The sequence below is a fragment of the Zootoca vivipara genome, chromosome 11 (assembly GCF_965207765.1).
Source record: "Zootoca vivipara chromosome 11, rZooViv2.hap1.1, whole genome shotgun sequence".
In the NCBI taxonomy this organism is placed as follows: domain Eukaryota; kingdom Metazoa; phylum Chordata; class Lepidosauria; order Squamata; family Lacertidae; genus Zootoca; species Zootoca vivipara.
Window position 1 is genome coordinate 31,768,129 of NC_142594.1, and position 14,041 is coordinate 31,782,169.

Here is a 14,041-nt window from a genome sequence, read left to right on the forward strand (position 1 = left end):
CTAAGAACTCTCGGGACCCTTCACAAACTACATCTCCCAGAATTCTTTGGGTGGGTGGGGAAGCCGTGATCGGTTTAAAGCGGCACCTTGTTGCATTCAATGCGGGGTCTGGATGCGGTCTTGAACTCAAAAGGCACCGCGGCTGCGGATTCCAGCGCCCAATTCTCTGCACAAAAAACAACAACAAGAGGCGAGGCGGGAGGTGAGGCCGAGACGCCCCGGCCCGCAATACCTTTCTCAGAGACGCCCTCAAGGCGAAATGCTCCTGCGTGTATATTAGGTGGTCTCCGGGGGGGGACCCGGCTACGGCGGCAGCGCTGCTGCTCCGACTGCGAGGAGAGCTTCCTTGCGCCCCGCGCAAGAGGAGCAGCAACTTGGCTCCCTCTTTGCGCCTTAGCGCAAAAGTCCAGCACAAGGCCATGTTCGGCAGGGCCGCTAAAGAGCATGCGTGGCCCCTGCGGCGGAGAAGTACGGAGCGAGGCTGGGCCGCCTCTCGAAACGCCCCTCCCCCCCTTAGCCTCAGCGAGCGCGCTTTCCGTCGCTTGGGAAAAGGTTTCGTCAGGCTTCGCGGGCGGTCCATGAGCAGGAGCTGCGTCAGCTCCAGGGACCATCGTCGCACCCTTAAAGTGGAGCCTTCCCTTTGCAGCTCCCTGCAAATAAACCAACAACAGCGAAAGCTGCAAACAATATACATGTATTTAATTTAATTATTCACAAGCGCTTGAGTCGCTTAGCAGATTTGCATGGGGGGTGGGCAGCATTTGTGAAGCAGAAATGCCTGTTTCCCTTGTCTGGTAATGCAGGCATGGTGTCGGGAGGGGGGGTGATATTGGGTTGCTGTTTTTATTTTTGTTGTGACGTGGGGTTTGTGATTTCAGCTCTCTTGACAAAACATGCTGGAGACAGTTCTCTAGTAACAGCTCTTTATTAAAGTGAACAAGACTGAAGACTGAGGAGAGGAAAGCTACATTTATAGGGACAGGGGACTAGCTAGGAAGGGATACATTTTGGAGGGAACAATATCAAGCAATCACAGTGCTGCCTTTTGGAGGAAACCAATAAGACAGAGGATCCAAATACAGCAGCTTAAATGAACCAATAGTAGCTGTACCCTCTGGAACCAAAAGGCAGTTACTTTATCCTAATGCAAATACAGACAATAATAATACAGATATAAAATCCTTTGGCTCAATACACAACACCCCTCCCCCCCTAGTGAGCACAGCAGACGTAATCCCTCAGGTACTGTGGGGTCCTACAACTTCTACCTGATCTCCTGACAACAGGTGTTGCAGGTTCTGGATTGGGTGTTACCTGTGGTGGAGGGGCTGCTATAGGGGTTTCATCAGGAACAGATGGAGTCCCAGACATCTCAGGGTCCCCGACCTGTACCTCGTCATCATGAGGACTAGCAGACCCTGGTTCATTTGCTGAAGCCCCTGGTGACTGTACCTCTGGACCATTTTCACTCTGGTCTTGCAGCTGTGCGTCATTAGCCAGGGATGAATTATCTGACTCCTCCCTGCTGAGCACCCGGCGCCTCAGCTGATCTATATGTCTCTTCCAAACTTGCCCATTTTCCAAGGTCACATAATAGGACACAGGTCCACTAGCCCGGGTGATCACACCGGCCACCCACCGCGGACCTCGTGAATAGTTCCTCACCCAGACCAGATCTTCAGGGGCGAGATACCTTGTTGTGTCAGTCTCAGCCTGGGGGGTTGCTCTTGAATTACGGTTTGGCATTTTATCTGGGTGGACATAATCCAGCACCGTTACCAGTCTTCTACCTAAGAGCAGCTCAGCTGGCGACTTGCCCGTCGCAGTACACGGCGTCGCATGCTGCAAAAATAACATTCGCGCAATGCGAGCCGACCAGTTACCCTCCATTAAGCGCGCAATGGATTCTTTGGCTGTTCTTATCATGCGCTCAGCCTGCCCATTGGAGGATGGGTGAAAGGGCGCGGATGTGACCCCTCTTATAAAGTTATCAGCCAAGAATGCCCTGAATTCTTGGGATACAAAAGCTGCCCCATTATCTGATACAATGGTCTCAGGTAACCCGTGGGTAGCAAACAGCTGCCTCAACACCTTGATTACGGCAGCTGATGCCATGCTAGGGACCATCGCCACTTCTAACCATTTGGAATATGCATCAACGATAACCAAAAAGACCTTCCCTTGGAATGGCCCAGCAAAATCTATGTGCAGCCGGCTCCAGGGAGTCCTGGACTGCTCCCACCAGTGGACTGGTGCTCTGGCCACTTCTGGCCGCACCTCTTGGCATGCCTTGCATGTTCGTACCCATTGTTCTATGTTCTGGTCCATTCCAGGCCACCACACATAACATCGGGCTAGCGACTTCATCCTGACCATTCCCGGGTGTCCCATGTGAAGCGTCTCAAGAACCCTGTTTCTCAGTGGTGCTGGGATTATCACCCTATCTCCCCATAGGAGACAACCCTTATGCATGGACAATTCGTGCTGCCTTGTCGCATAAGGCCTGAATTTTTCTTCATGCGGACCACCTGGCCACCCCCTCCCCACCCAAGTGAGCACACGGGAGAGAACAGCATCTTTCCTCGTTTTCTCAGCTATATCCGTAGCTGTTACAGGAGCCCCCGGAAGTGTTTCTAGCATCATAATGTGCTCCGCCGGAGCAGGATCCTCATTGCTCCCGCCAGGAAGGGGCAATCGACTCAGCGCATCAGCATGGCACAACTGTTTCCCCGGCACATGGGTCAAGGTGTACTGGAACCCATTCAGGAATATTGACCAACGCAACATTCTGGGGGAGAGAATTTGTGGCGTTTGTTTGTTTGGGTTGAACAACCCTAACAGTGGTTTGTGGTCCGTTTCAATGGAGAAATGGCGACCGTACAAATAATCATAGAACCTTTTGATTCCGGACACAATAGCCAGTGCCTCTTTATCAATTTGAGCATAGTTGCGCTCTGTGGGCGACAACGTACGGGAATAGAAAGAGATGGGCTTTTCCGACCCATCCGGTTCCCTATGACTCAGCACAGCCCCCAGACCGTATTGAGAGGCATCACATGCCAGGACCAGCGGCTTTGACTCATCATAATGAGCAAGGACGCTCCTGCTACTCAGCATTCCTCGCAAGGAGTCAAAAGCCTTCTGCTGCTCCCGCCCCCATCGCCACACATTCTTTTTCTGCAATAGTCTATGTAATGGTTCAGCTACCGAAGCTTTCTGGCGTAAGAACGAATGATAAAAGTTAATAAGTCCCAGGAATGACTGCAACTCCGTCTTGTTCTGTGGTCGTGGTGCCTCGATGATGGCCTTAATCTTAGCATCTGTGGGGTGGATGCCTGATGCATCAATTTTAAACCCCAAGAAATCCACAGTTGGCACCCCAAAACTGCATTTTTCTTTTTTCAGTTGCAACCCCACCTCCTTGAACTTGAGCAACACTGCACGGACACGCGCAACCAGTTCCTGTGGGTCTTTTCCAGCAATCAAAACGTCATCAAAAAATGGCAAGACCCCCGGCAGACCTCTTAACAGGCGTTCCATGAGCCCTTGAAAAATCCCTGGGGCCACACAAACTCCGAACTGTAATCTGTTAACTCTGAACGCCCCTTTATGTGTGACAATAGTCTGTGCTTCCGCTGATTGTGGGGTTACTGGCAGCTGTTGGTAAGCTTGTGCCAGGTCAATTTTGGCGAACACCTTGCCCCCAGCCAGTTTAGCCAACAGATGTGATACGACTGGAATGGGGTATGAGTTTCCCCTGAGTGCCTTATTGATAGTACATTTGTAATCTGCACATATCCTGACTTCCCCATTTGCTTTAAGGGGCGTGACGATTGGAGTCTCCCACTTAGCAGAGTCCACGGGTGAGAGAACTCCCTGCTTGACCAATTTATCCAGCTCTGCCTCGATCTTGGGTTGCAGTGCAAATGGCACTCGCCTTGGTTTGAGTCGGATTGGAGCCACCCCGGGGTCCAACTCGAAGTCAACTGGGGGCCCTTTATAACAACCCAGTTTTCCATTAAAGAGACCAGCAAATTCCTTGCATAATACCTCACTCATCTCAGGGCAGGTTTGGATTGAATTAAGCCCTGAGATACTCAGTCCCGGGGCAGGGAACCAGTCAGTGCCCAGGAGACTGGGGCGACTGCCCTTCGCAATCACCAGTTTGAGTACAGCCTGTTTGTCCCGGAACTGTACTCTCACGGCACATATTCCCATAACATGGATGCGGCCTGCTGAGTACGACTGCAAGGTTGCCGGAAAGGGCTCCAGAGGGGGCAACTTACCCCTGGGGAAGAATGTCTTCGCGGTCTGGTCCGACACGATGGTGAATGCGGATCCGGAGTCCACCTCCATGTCGCACTGCTGACCCTCAATCTTCACCTTGACGTGTGCCTTGCCTTGCGCTGGAAACTGCACGGCCCTCCCGTTGATCTCCGTTACGTAGTGGCAGTCCTTTAGAAAACGAGTTGCTGTGGGCGGTCTGCGATGCTCCAGTCTAGGTGCTCCTGTCGCTCCCGACGCCGCCGATCTACAGACCCTGGCGATGTGACCCGTCTTTCCGCACGTCCGGCAGATAGCATCCCTGAAACGACAACTCTTCCTTTCATGGTTTCCGCCACAACCTGGGCAACTGCCTCGGCGATCTCTGTGCACTGTGCAGGCCTGACGCACCGACTCGACCCCACGGACTGGGCTCTGGCTCGGAGTAGCCTCTAGCTCGTCCATGGCATGCGCAACTTCTATCTGTGGCTTAGTGGCCTTGCGACTGGCATCAAGCTCCTCTCTTTCATAATTCTCCGTGGCGGTGGCCTCTTTCAAGGCTGAAGCAAGGGTAACCTCTTCTTTAGCCACGATGCGTCTTCTGGCTTTCTTGCTGCTCAGACCACCAATAAACCGATCCAGGAGAGTCTCTTCCAGATTTTGGAAGCCGCAGTGCTGAGCGAGCTTCCGGAGTTCAGCCAGAAATGTGGATACAGACTCCCCAGCATGCTGCTGCCTCTTATGGAACTCCATCCGCCGGGCCATCTTGGTCTCAGTAGGCGCCAAGTGGCTTGTTAGGCAGGCAAGAATATCTTTGAGAGATGTCTCACTCAGCTTCGCTGGAGCAAGTAATGCCTTGGCCAGCTTGAAGGTCTCGGGCCCACAGTAGCTCAGGAATGTGGCCCTTCTTTTGCTGGCATCGGTGATCCCTTGAGCCACTGCAAAGAACTCGAAGCGTTCGACATAGTCTTCCCAGGTGTGGGGCTCTGATGGCTGGAAGGGCTCCAATACCCTTGGACTCTCCATTGTCCTAGCGGGCAGGGTCGTCTTCTCAGCTGGCCAGTGAGTCTTGTTCTCAGCTGCAATCCGGACTCTGAGGCAGGGTTGTGTTTAACCGCTCCTCAGCATTCCGGATCCCATCCTCGTCGCCAGTTGTTGTGACGTGGGGTTTGTGATTTCAGCTCTCTTGACAAAACATGCTGGAGACAGTTCTCTAGTAACAGCTCTTTATTAAAGTGAACAAGACTGAAGACTGAGGAGAGGAAAGCTACATTTATAGGGACAGGGGACTAGCTAGGAAGGGATACATTTTGGAGGGAACAATATCAAGCAATCACAGTGCTGCCTTTTGGAGGAAACCAATAAGACAGAGGATCCAAATACAGCAGCTTAAATGAACCAATAGTAGCTGTACCCTCTGGAACCAAAAGGCAGTTACTTTATCCTAATGCAAATACAGACAATAATAATACAGATATAAAATCCTTTGACTCAATACACAACAATTTTGATTATAGATTTTGTGGTTTTATATTTCGATTTTGTTCTGTGAACCGCCCTGGGACCTCCAGGTATTGGGCGGTATATAAATTCAGTTAATAATAACAACAACAACATGGACTACCAATGGTGTGTCTCAGCAGCTTCTTATGTGACCTGGAGGCATCTTGGAAGAGGTATTCTCTCCTGCGTAAGAAAGGGAACAAGAGAGAATACCTATGTTGCGCTTGCTAGCTGCCGTTTTTTTATAAGTGTGTACATTAAGATTGTCAGTAAGTATATCAAGTTTGTATAAGTCTATTAAAAGTACATATTTTCTTTAGAAATCATCAATTCCATACTTTTACATCTTTAGGCTGTATTCCCTTACTTACCTGGGAGGATGTTCCATTGAATTCAATGGGGCTTAGTGGGAAAGACGGTGGCTCAGTGGCAGAGAACCTACCTTGCAAGCAGAAGGTCCCATGTTCAGTCCCTATTGGCCAGGAAAGACTTCTTGTCTGAAATGCTGGAGCCACTGCCTGTCTGTCTAGACAATACTGAACAAGATGCACTGGTAATCTGGTTCAATATAAGCGTTTCCTATTATTCTGTAGGACTTAATCCATTTAATTTCTGGTTAATTTTAAAATTAACTAAAATTTCAATTGTGGTCTGGGGAGAACTGAGTCTGCATGTGGACAGGCAGTTCATAACCAAGAAAAATGCAGCCTTCCTGCTGGAAAAAGCTTCCACATACCTCATTGAACCTATGAGTTAACAGTGCAAGCCTTCTGTTTTACTCAGAAGTAAAGCCTACTCAAGTTCAGTAAAAGAGCCCCACTGCCTTAAACGGCTCCAGTCGCAGTTGGTGGGGTGGCACAGGCAGGGCAGGGTTGCTGACCTGCCTTCCGAACACAGCATCACGGCTGGCTTCTGAGAGGGAGAGGCCACAAGTTGCAGGGAGCGAGGTGACTGGAGATCATGGAAGTTGTGGTTCAAAAACATCTGGGTTCCCAGGGTTGAAGAAGGCTGTCCTACGCTGAGGTTTGAGTTTTTGGGGTCCTGGGAAGAGTCTTCTCCACTGTGGTGCCCACTGTGTCGGGGGGGGGGGAGTTTGGGCCCTCCAGGTGCTGTGGAACTCCATCAACTGCAGCCAGCATGGCCAATTGTCAAGGCTGATAGTTGTGTTAGCAATCCGTAGCCAGGGGGGCAGGTGCTAGCCTGCCCCCACACAGCTAACAGAAGCTAGAGCAAATTGTGATTGCCTTCAGCTTGAGAACAATACACAGGAATCAGTAAGTAGAGTTTAACTACTTTAATATGGCAAGAGAGATACAGCATTGTGTCTGGCATCTTGCTTAGCCGGAAGAGAAAGAGTGTACAGAGTACAGTGAAAAACATCATGTGAGCATAGGGAGATAAAGACTTCCTTTCTCCTGGGAACAAACCCAATAACTACACTAGCCTGGCTCACGTTACATAGCTCGCCAGTGCATAGGAATCCCAACAAGTTGTAGGGAAGGGTCATGGTTCAGTGGTAGAGCAGCTACCTTGTAAGCAGAAGCTCCCAGGTTCAATCCCTGGCATCTCCCAGGTAGGATTGGAAGAGACTCCTGCTTGAAATCCTGGAGAGTCTCTGCCAATCAATGTATACAATACTGAGCTAGATGGACCAGTAGTCTGTTCATATGAAGCAGCTTCCTCTGTTCCAACAACACACAGAGGGCCAAAGGTTATTGCAGTCATGCTATTGTATAGTTTATTTACTTCTGTTTCAGTGTATCTGATGAAGTGTGCATGCACACGAAAGCTCATACCAAAATAAAAACTTAGTTGGTTTTTAAGGTGCTACTGAAGGATTTTTTTATATTTTGTTTCGACTCAGACCAACACGGCTACCTACCTGTAACTTTATTTACCTGATTACAGTTGCTTTTTGTTGGTTTGGTTTTAATCGGATTTTGGATCGCCTGTTGTGAACTGCTTTAATATTTGTTTTCTAAACAAAAAGAAGTAGATAAGGGTTTTTTAAAAAACGAATAAAGCCGGTTTAATCTGAAGTACATTGTTTACAGCAGTCCAGGGTCGTGGAGGCTTGAATACCTGTGACAGTTTCTACAGCAGGGTCCCTGACTCCAGTGTCCTAGAGCTACTCTGTTAGTATAGAAGGCAAGTTTTTTAGCCACTGAGAAAAAGCCTTCTCATCCTTTGTGCTGATTGGAGCCAATCAGAGTGAAAGGTGGTCAGTCAGCCATTGAGGATTGGCTCCTAGGGTCACTTTGGAGAAAGCGCATGGGGTGAACATTGAGGACTTGCTGTTCTGTAGCTCCAAAGCTTAAACATTTAGGAACACTGAAACCAGGTGCCTCAGTTTCAAGGCAATAGTGTGCAGGTTCTGTTATATACAATGGAACTTCAAGGGAAATGCAACTTAAGTCACTCTGAAAGAAGATATTGGAGCAACCGGAATCATTTGCATAGAAAATAGGATCTAGTTTAAAGCAACATGTGGAGATCTGCACTAATTATAGCAATGCATCCCTAATTATTATTTTTATTATTGGGTAAATATAATCTTAGAATGTTCTTGTTTTATTATTACTATTTATTAAATTTCTATACTGCCCTGCATCTGAAGTTCACAGGGCAGTTTACAATATAAAAACATTAAAAGGTTGTATAATCTTAGAAGGGTGGTAGCGAGGTGGGTCATGGCTGTGACTATCATGAGAAGCCCCAGCACTTCTGAATTTGCCACCACACAACTGCAGCTGACCAAAAAACTAAAACCCTCACATAATCATTGTACTTCACCAGATGTAAATGAACTATTTTTATTATAACAGTCCTATCATGGTGTTCTCACAGTTATGGTTCTATTTTCTGCAAAGAAAAAAAGAAACCTTTCACCATGCATCTTAGCATTCTCTTTACAAAAATAACACTGTAGTTGATTGTTCAAATAGATTTCTTTTATTACTCAAATCAGCATGTGCAGGAAATTAAAAGGACAGGAAACAGCCTCTAGAAATTTATTTAGGGATACAGTAAGCAAGAATCTGCTTCATGGAATAAAATTATAAGCAGGTATTTTGTTTTCTTTAAAAAAAATAATAATAATAAAGATTATCACTGTCTATTTGTTCAATAAGGACTCCTGGAACTTAAATCTGGCTAGTTATGCTAGGATGCTTTTTATTCCACTTTCAATATTGCTTAACCATGTTCTTCTAAGCAATGACACATCCTCCTTTTTCTTTGAAAGGGTTCCTGTCTTCAGGAATGCCTTTAACCAGAGGGTCTTCTCCAGATCTTTCTTCAATGTAATTTTTAATTTCTTCAGAACATTTGGAAACCTTCAAAAAGAGAGAGCGAAAGAAATCTAAATACAGGGGCCGTTTTGGAAGGCAAGAAAACAGCTTCACAGTGATACACAAACACTACACATATTAATTAATGATAAACACCAGAAGCAAAATTTGCAAGTTGCTATGTATAAATATTTTTCCTGCAACTTGCTTTATTTAACAAAATTTTGTATAACTGTAAGTGAAACCTCTTGGCACTTTACAAAGAATATGACATATAGATTAAATTTGGTTTTTTTAAGCAAGTGTATAAAGAAAGTAAATGAATATAACAGCAGTTTAAAGTTATGATATTAAATTGCATATGAAAATATACATTGCATGTGAAAACATATTGAGTAGTAGGAATACAGGCAACTCCTGGTGTGTCCGAATAACATGCGCATGCCGCCAAACCCAAAAGTAGCTCCAAAACGCCACAAAAGGGGCGGAGGAACAGATTTATGTGCACTCTGACAATGCATGTGGAGGTCTGGGATGGAACCCACACACAAAATGAGGATTGCCTGTATTCTGTACCATCAATTTGTTTTATATTTGCTATGTTTTTTTTTTAAAAAAAAAAACCTCACACCCGCCTGGAGAGGAAGGGCAGGATATGAATTCAGTAAATTATAAATAAAAATAAGAAAATAGTATCCTCTGGGAGGGCACAGGTTCCCCATCCCTCATCCATTGGGCTATGGCTGAATATTAGTGAAAAATAACAGTACCTTCTACCACCTACCCTGCCACTTTATGAAAACGTAGTTTCTTGCAATTCTTTTGAGTATCTCCACTTCTCTACAAGATTTGCCAGGAAAGGCAAATCTGTCCAGATTTCTGGAAATAATCATGGAAATATTTCATGCCCAATTTGTTTTCCCCCCTCCCTAGTCATCTGGCCATTTCTTCCTTACTATATCACACACCTCAGCTCCCTGAAGTCTTGTACTAAAGCAGTAAAAAGCCCCAAATTTAGCCCTCTGCTTGCCTACCCCATAATTAGCCTCTTCACGCTTCTCCTTTTTCCTTGTAATTGCAGCTTCCACTTGAACTCAGGCTGTGTCATCAGTTCTGCAGCTGATGTCAATTGGCATTCCCTAGTGTGTCAGTGATTCCCAAATTGTGGTTGTTTTTGGGAAGAAGGGGCCGGGCCAGGCAGGGCAGAAGCAGCCCAAGACATTTTGTATCCAAGAAACAGAAAATCCTGATAGTCCTATACTCCTTTCACAGTTGTACATATGATAGATTAAATCAGGAATGGGATAGAACAGAAATAAACGCAGAAGTACTAAGAAGTTCTGTATCCGTTACTTGGCTGAATAATTAGAATTGTAGAGTTGAAAGGGAGCACAAGGGTCATCTAGCCCAACCCCCTGCAATGCAATATTCTCATGATAGGGCAGGTTCTAGATTAGCTTTCTACCTCACATGCTAGTCCCCTGTGTGTAGTCTGGAGAGACGGCCCTTCCTCAAAATGAGGAAGCTATCTCAGGCGAGAGACGCATTGCAAAATTCAGCAAACTGCACCTTTCAAAGGATGGTTTGTTTCACTTCTATTAGTGTTTTGTAAAGTGTGGATTAGGTAGGGGTCACCTGCACATGTGAATTGTTTTGAATTTCTCCCCCACCCCGAGACTTGCTGTTAGTCAATCACATTTTTAATCACTTGGTTTGATCACACGCCCCTGCCTGGCAATAATTGCTGGGGATCCCTGGCATATCCTGGTAGGGCTAGAGAGAGGAGCTAGGGTAGCTTCTGCCAGTCGTATAAAATCATGGAATTATAGAGCTGGAAGGGACTCCAAGTCTCATCTAACCCAAACCCCTGCAATGCAGGAATATCAGATCTAAATAATCCATTAGTCTGACTGTATAAGGCGGTTTCTCATGTTCATATGGATTTCACATGTGTACCTTTTGAGCGCAATCCAGAGTAATGTTTCCCCACAATGGAATACAATTCAGATCTTTTATCCCTACCTGTGTCCCTTATGTATCAGGGAGAGATGGTTGTGTTTTGTTTTGTTTTGATTTGATTTTACCCGAGTCTACAAAAATTAATCAATCTCTTCCTCCCTTTCACACACCCCTCCCTTCAATCTGGGCCTCCTTTCGAGGCCCCTTTAATGATCCTAGGCAGTCAAATTGCCAAACTGCTTTGTAACCAGCAAGCTGCAGACACACACACAAGGCCTTTTCCAAACAAACAGGCTGGGGCTTTGATCCGCCTGCCACTGAAAACAGGAGCTGTTCCAACCAACAGCTAGGCTCCCCAGATATAATAAAAAAAGAAACCACACAACACTCACCGGCTGCCGTTCCAGCTTGACTTCTTTCCGGAGCTGTTCCACTTCCATTTTCAGTTTATCCTTCTCGCTCAGATCCTCTATATTGATTGCTGGCATCGCTGGCTTAAAGCAGGGAGAGAGGGAGAGGGAGAAAGAGAGTTAAATGAGGTTGAGAGGTGCAGCTGAGTGCATAAGACACCCTCCCCACCCTGGTGGTGCCATCGGGGTTGGACTTTAGGGCAGAGGACCATGGCCCCACTCACCAAAATGAGCAGGAGGGCCCCGAAACACAGCAGGAATGAGTGAGCTAAAAAGCAGGGGCACAATATAATTAAGTCCGGCGTCTAAAGTTACCTAATTATGTCACTGCCCTCTCATTTCTCCCCAGAAAATCCTTACCTCCTCTTTGTGAGTTTGTCCCGGTTTCTCTGTAGCAGCGGCAGCAACTTCCTGTTCAGCCAACTTTCTTGCCAGGCTCTTTGAGCTCCTAGTAACTACTTTCAGGATTTTAATTCATCAGCAGAATCCGTCCTAATCTGATTAAACTGCACAGTTTGACCTCTCTCTCTCTCTCTGTCTCTCTAGTTTTCACTGCTTCAAACCAAAAAGAAGCATTACACATACATGGAAAACCATACTTCGCTCCTCTGTCTCCAGGCCATCCCCAAATTTCCCTAACATTTCCCTAACATCACACACAAGGGGGGGGGGAGTTGACCAGCTCTATCGCTACCTAGAAAGAATCTCGGACCCCAGGAGAGGGGAAAAACGGAGGTCAGGGGATTTCACAGAGAAATCCCCTTGGAGAATTTTTTATATGGGATTATTAACACACCTGGAGGCTGTAAGCTCTCAAGTGTGCATGAAGAGGGACTGCGGAGCTAGGGGGGGTAGGATGGGAGGAGGAAAACTCTGAGAGACAGGATGTGTGCTTCGGCTTTCTCTACAATGGAAAATGCCATCCATGCTGAGTGCTCCAGAGGAAACAGGTTTGCTAAGGAAATGTCTGGCCCTTTCTGCTGGCCTGAAACAATAGGGTAGCTTGGAAAGCAGCATGGGAAAATAGAAAAGGCAAACCTATAGAGGGGGGAAACACTATTAGAGTTGTCCTTGTCCCCACCCCAAGGGAAGCAGGGGAACACCCTAGCAACAGCTTGTTTATTTGCATATATTGGGCTGCTAACCTATTTTGGCTGTGCATGCCTATATGCAGTGGGGTGTAATTACTTCTGGGTATTCTTTATTTCATTCCCTCCTTGTGAGGCATCTTGAAGCAATTGACTATAAGAACAACAAGCTGGGGTTGATGGGAGCTGGAGTCCATTAGCCTTTGGAGCGCCACAAGCTCCTCTCCCTGGGCTTAAAGTCTCTCTTATTTTAAAATGACTTATTTTCTGCTATGACCACCAGCACTAGCTTTGCGAATTATTGTGTTTCAAAAGGTTACAAACTCCTTTGAAGCACAGTACAGTGGAACCTCGGTTTATGAAAACCTTGGTTTACGAATTTTCAGTTTACCCATCGGCGGACCCATCTGGAATGGATTAATTCACTTTCCATTACTTTCAATGGGAAAGTTCGCTTCAGTTTATGAACGCTTCAGTTTAAGTACTCCGCGGACTGTCTGGAACAGATTAATCCACTTTCCATTACTTTCAATGGGAAAGTTCGCTTCAGTTTATGAACGCTTCAGTTTATGAACAGACTTCCGGAACCAATTGTGTTCATAAACCGAGGTACCACTGTATTGTTAGTGCTATGATGCTGGTGGTCAACAAAAGAGGTTTAAAGACTCTTAAGGCAAATCTTTAAAAAAATGTGGTATAAACACCGACAACTGGGAACCCCTGGCCTGCAAGCGCTCCAATTGGAGAACAGCCTTTACCAAAGGTGTCATGGACTTTGAAAATGCACAAACTCAGGCCGCAAGGGAGAAACTTGCTAAGAGGAAGGCACACTTGGCAAACCCTCACCGTGATCAACTCCCACCCGGAAACCAATGTCCCCACTGTGGAAGGACATGTGGATCCAGAATTGGCCTTCACAGTTACTTACTGACTCACTGTTAAAACTGTGTTCATGGAAGACAATCTTACTCTGCTACGAGTGATCACCAAAGAGAAGATAGCACAGTAAGTGCTATTCACTCAGTGCCCTTTTTATATGACCCTGTGGACTACTGGCCCATCTAACCCAGTATAATTTGCTTTCCAAAGTCCCAGCCCTGTTAACTTCAGATGCTCGAGGGAAAAGTTGAGGTCTTCTGCATAGGAAACATGTGGTACTTAACTCCCGAGAAATTATTTAGAATGTATAAAAATGTTCCGAATACCTGTTGGAAATATAAAGAACATGAATGGATATTTATCATGCTTTGACATGTAAAAAAAAGTCCCAAAAAAGAAGATAAGAATACGGAGAATTTTGAAGATTAACTTTCAACTGAAACCAGACCTCTTCCTGTTTGGACTTACAGATATACAATTAGAAAAGGTCAATGGAACTTTGTTTCAATACATGATTACAGTGACGAGACTATTACATGTGCAAAGATGGAACGATTCAGCATTACCAGCAATGCAATGGAAGAATGGTTGTTAAAATTAATGGACTTGGCTGAGATGGCAAAATGCACATGTTTAAGTTGTTAACATT

General features: G+C 46.1%; 2 protein-coding genes across 5 annotated transcripts in view; both read right to left on the reverse strand.

Moving 5' to 3' along the window:
* Window positions 1-660, reverse strand: part of LOC118091708 (putative acyl-CoA dehydrogenase 6) — a 49,919-nt gene extending 49,259 nt beyond the window's left edge. The window contains exon 1 of the mRNA XM_035128939.3: window positions 233-660. Within this exon, the coding sequence (XP_034984830.3) occupies window positions 233-580 (348 nt within the window). The 5' untranslated portion in view covers window positions 581-660. The remainder of the gene's footprint in view (window positions 1-232) is intronic.
* An 8,035-nt stretch (window positions 661-8,695) lies between these two features.
* LOC118091912 (guanine nucleotide-binding protein G(I)/G(S)/G(O) subunit gamma-11) lies at window positions 8,696-12,247 on the reverse strand. Of its 4 annotated transcripts, none has more exons than XM_088653583.1 (3): window positions 11,786-12,247; window positions 11,408-11,505; window positions 8,696-9,101 (listed from the first exon to the last, which is right to left on the reverse strand). In XM_088653583.1, the coding sequence occupies exons 2-3, from the start codon at window positions 11,501-11,503 to the stop codon at window positions 8,976-8,978; spliced, it is 222 nt and encodes a 73-aa protein (XP_088509709.1). In that variant the 5' UTR covers window positions 11,504-11,505; window positions 11,786-12,247; the 3' UTR covers window positions 8,696-8,975. The 4 variants fall into 4 exon arrangements, with proteins under 4 accessions (XP_088509709.1, XP_034985387.1, XP_034985388.1 ...); XM_035129496.3 differs by having other exon boundaries at window positions 11,408-11,509; XM_035129497.3 differs by lacking the exon at window positions 11,786-12,247 and adding an exon at window positions 11,650-11,778 and having other exon boundaries at window positions 11,408-11,509.
* Between the last annotated feature and the right edge of the window lie 1,794 nt (window positions 12,248-14,041).